Here is a 3,110-nt window from a genome sequence, read left to right as displayed (position 1 = left end):
CTATCTATCTATCTATCTATCTATCTATCTATCTATCTATCTATCTATCTATCTATCTATCATTTCTAACTTAATGAAGCAGCACTGCAGAACCAAAAACAGGTGTGGAGCAGAACTCAGCTGAGTTAACATGGAGCAAAATGCATAAAATGTGTGACAAACGTGTCCGTTGTATATTTTTCAAAACATGATAAATTAACTCAGTTTAGCAGTTTGTGGTTAACTAGGTTTTTAACGCTAAATAAAAAGTTGCTGTGTCGTCAATTTTCTAATGTGTTTATTGTTGTGTGCTGGTCAAACAAAGCAAATGTCTTCTCTTCAAACAGCGACTCACCGAGACAGCTACAGTAAAACAAGATGTATGCGCTGCAGCTGTGAATAACTTTAACAGAACAAAGGTGCATCAGGGGTGGGCTGGCTTCCACCCCATCACTGCCTCGATTCACTCAGTCTAATCTTAAAGTTGTTTTTTTTTTGGCTTTTTTTCTACACTGAAACATCCTTCAGGCTGCAGCCCCTTTAACTGGAAAGTGCATTTAACACCTTGTCTCTGCTCCAGATGTTTTTGTTTATTCTTTTAATGCATAATCCCCGACAATTCTGCACAAACAGGCCAGAAGCAATTACTAAAATATTTCTAAAAAATAATCCACAGCTGAAATTCTGATGAACACGACCAACTGAGCAATTTCTGAAGTTGCTTATTTTATCTTAGTTTTCTTGAAACCTACTGACAAACATTTCTTGCCGCTGAGATTTAAAGTTGATGTTTTTGAAACCCATTTGAGGCCTTCCATTTTGCTAAATCCTTTTAGTGTTTTTAACACCCTGTAGAAACCCTGAGTTAATGTTAAATCTGATTCTTCTTTTCAACAAACCTTAAAACTGATATTTTTCTGCTGAGCTACTAGGGTGACTTTTTCAAGCAGGTCCTGGAGTCGCTGCTGAGCAGCATGGGACACATAGTTCACCACCTCCGCACCCAGCTCCGTTACTCCGTGCTTCCTACCTGGAGGAGGAATAAAAACAGATTATTGCAGCAAGAGAYTGATGAATGATTACAAGCTGGTGAGTAAAGATGATATTGTTTTACCGATCTCCAGCATTCTCCTCTGCAGCACGGCACAGGAGATGAAAGCCTCGTCCTTACAGGAATGTGTCACCGAGCCAACAAATCCAGAGTTGGTAGCGAGGATATTAGCACTTTCCTCTGACAGGTTTACTCCGGCCATGGAGGCCACATCGTTGATGTCGTCATCGTCTCTGTTAATGTCGACGCCGAAAACACAAACGCTTTGGTCTGAAGTGTGTTTGTGGCATAAAGGACTAAAACCTGGTGGCTGTTTATGTTTCAAATAATTCTGTGAGTAATTACAGACAAACTGTTGTAGAGTAATAACACCAAAATCTTTATGATTAACAGCCATCATTAGCAGCGCAGGTGACTGGTTGAGCTTACTTGAAAGTGCCGCCCGCCTCTTTCAGCTTGTTCCTCTGAGCCTGGGTCAAAGCTACAGCAGAGACTGGTTTGGAAACAAGTGGCGTCTCCGGCCTCAAGGGAACTGACAAGAGGACAAAATGTTATTTATCTACCTCGATCCAGAAAAAAAAAAAAAACAGGACATTCCCACGCACAGACAGAGGACATGGTGGACTGATGTCTCACCTGGCTGCAGCTCTTTCAGATGCACCTGTTGTTGTCCCACCATGATGCGACCTGGAGCCTGATTTCTCAGAGGCTTCATGGGGGTTGTGGGTAAGGTTACCTGAGGTCTCAAAACTGCTCTTTGCTGCTGAGGCTGGAGAACCTGAGAGGAAAAGTTTAACATATTATCATTCTAACAAGGGCTGCATGATATTAGAACAATGTGATATCGTTTCTCCTCTGTCATCACTCTCAGGTGTGGGCATCAAGGCCAGTGAGGGTCAGTTAGATTGACCAAATGTATTATTAGCAGCAGAACATAAATGTTTGGTACTTAAATACGTACAGTATAGTAGTTTATGATTTATTGCAGTGCTTAGCAATAATTTTATCACACAGTGATATTGTGATAACTGGAAATTTTCTAAATGCTGTGCAGCCCTACAAACAGTATCTTTGAGCGGCAAAACTGATGGTAAAGATAAAGCAAAATGATAGCTACAGTTAGTTAAAAGCTAAACCCGGCAGAGCATAGTCTAAAAGAAGCATAAGAAGATAAAAATAGAGCAAGTAGGATAAACCAGGTATCAAAGAAAATTACTGTATGTTTTAAAGAGCTGAAGACATTTTTAGAAGCAGAAAAACTACAGCACCCAATTCCTAATTGAGGTCAATGTTTTAAAGGACGGGTGTTGTGTAAAAGCTTTATATCATGTTATAATGTCATTCCCTCGTCAAAAACATTACCCAGAGTGCTGCTTTGGCTCATTCATGTACAGTATGTTTGAGAAATCCTTGAATCTCCTGTAGTAGCCATGTGGAGCTGCCTGGTACAAAGCCCCACCTATTTACACAAAGCTCCTCCCTGGAGCTCAAGTCCCCAGCCAAGCTCCTCCCCCACAAAATATAGCTTCATAATGATTTATATTTATAGTTTTTTTGCAAAAAGTAACTTAACATTGACATTGACATGTGTGAGAGGATGACTGATGGATACTGTACTGTATATTACCAAGCTGAAACGACCTGTAAAGAGCCTCTGTACTCGCTTTGGTTCTTCATCATTTGAGTAATATTCATCTGTATCCTGAGCTRTCATTTTAGAAAACTGATATATACTGATACTGATAATACTGTGTTTTTTTACAACAGAATACAATGCTCCTATGAAAGGTTGTAATGCATTGTTGTGAAGACATGCTGAAGTGGGCGTTTCAGAAATGGTAGGAGGTTCTTAAAGAGACAGGCCAATTTAAAGGCATCTAGATACGGCTAGGATATAAAGTCAAATTTATTTTTGAAATAAACAGCATTTTCATAACAATTGAAAGTAAAATAAATAGTGGATTGTGGTATAGAATCGAATGAGGTGGCTGGAAAATACATAATACCAATTATGTCAATGAAGTCAAAAATTCAAACATTACTACAAAGCTCACATTGCTAATATACACAGTATATATAT

General features: G+C 39.2%; 1 protein-coding gene across 1 annotated transcript in view; it reads right to left on the bottom strand.

Annotated features, from left to right (window-relative positions):
* Nucleotides 1-3,110, bottom strand: part of taf4a (TAF4A RNA polymerase II, TATA box binding protein (TBP)-associated factor) — a gene marked incomplete at its 3' end in the record, with an annotated part of 22,696 nt that overhangs the window by 2,142 nt on the left and 17,444 nt on the right. Inside the window, 4 exon segments of the mRNA XM_014019334.1 lie at nt 879-1,009; nt 1,094-1,263; nt 1,460-1,562; nt 1,667-1,808. Coding sequence (XP_013874788.1) covers nt 879-1,009; nt 1,094-1,263; nt 1,460-1,562; nt 1,667-1,808 — 546 coding nt within the window.

Source organism: Austrofundulus limnaeus, unplaced genomic scaffold (genome assembly GCF_001266775.1).
Source record: "Austrofundulus limnaeus strain Quisiro unplaced genomic scaffold, Austrofundulus_limnaeus-1.0 Scaffold216, whole genome shotgun sequence".
NCBI lineage: Eukaryota > Metazoa > Chordata > Actinopteri > Cyprinodontiformes > Rivulidae > Austrofundulus > Austrofundulus limnaeus.
The sequence above is the reverse complement of the archived record's forward strand: the minus strand, read 5'-3'. Positions and strand labels throughout refer to the sequence as shown.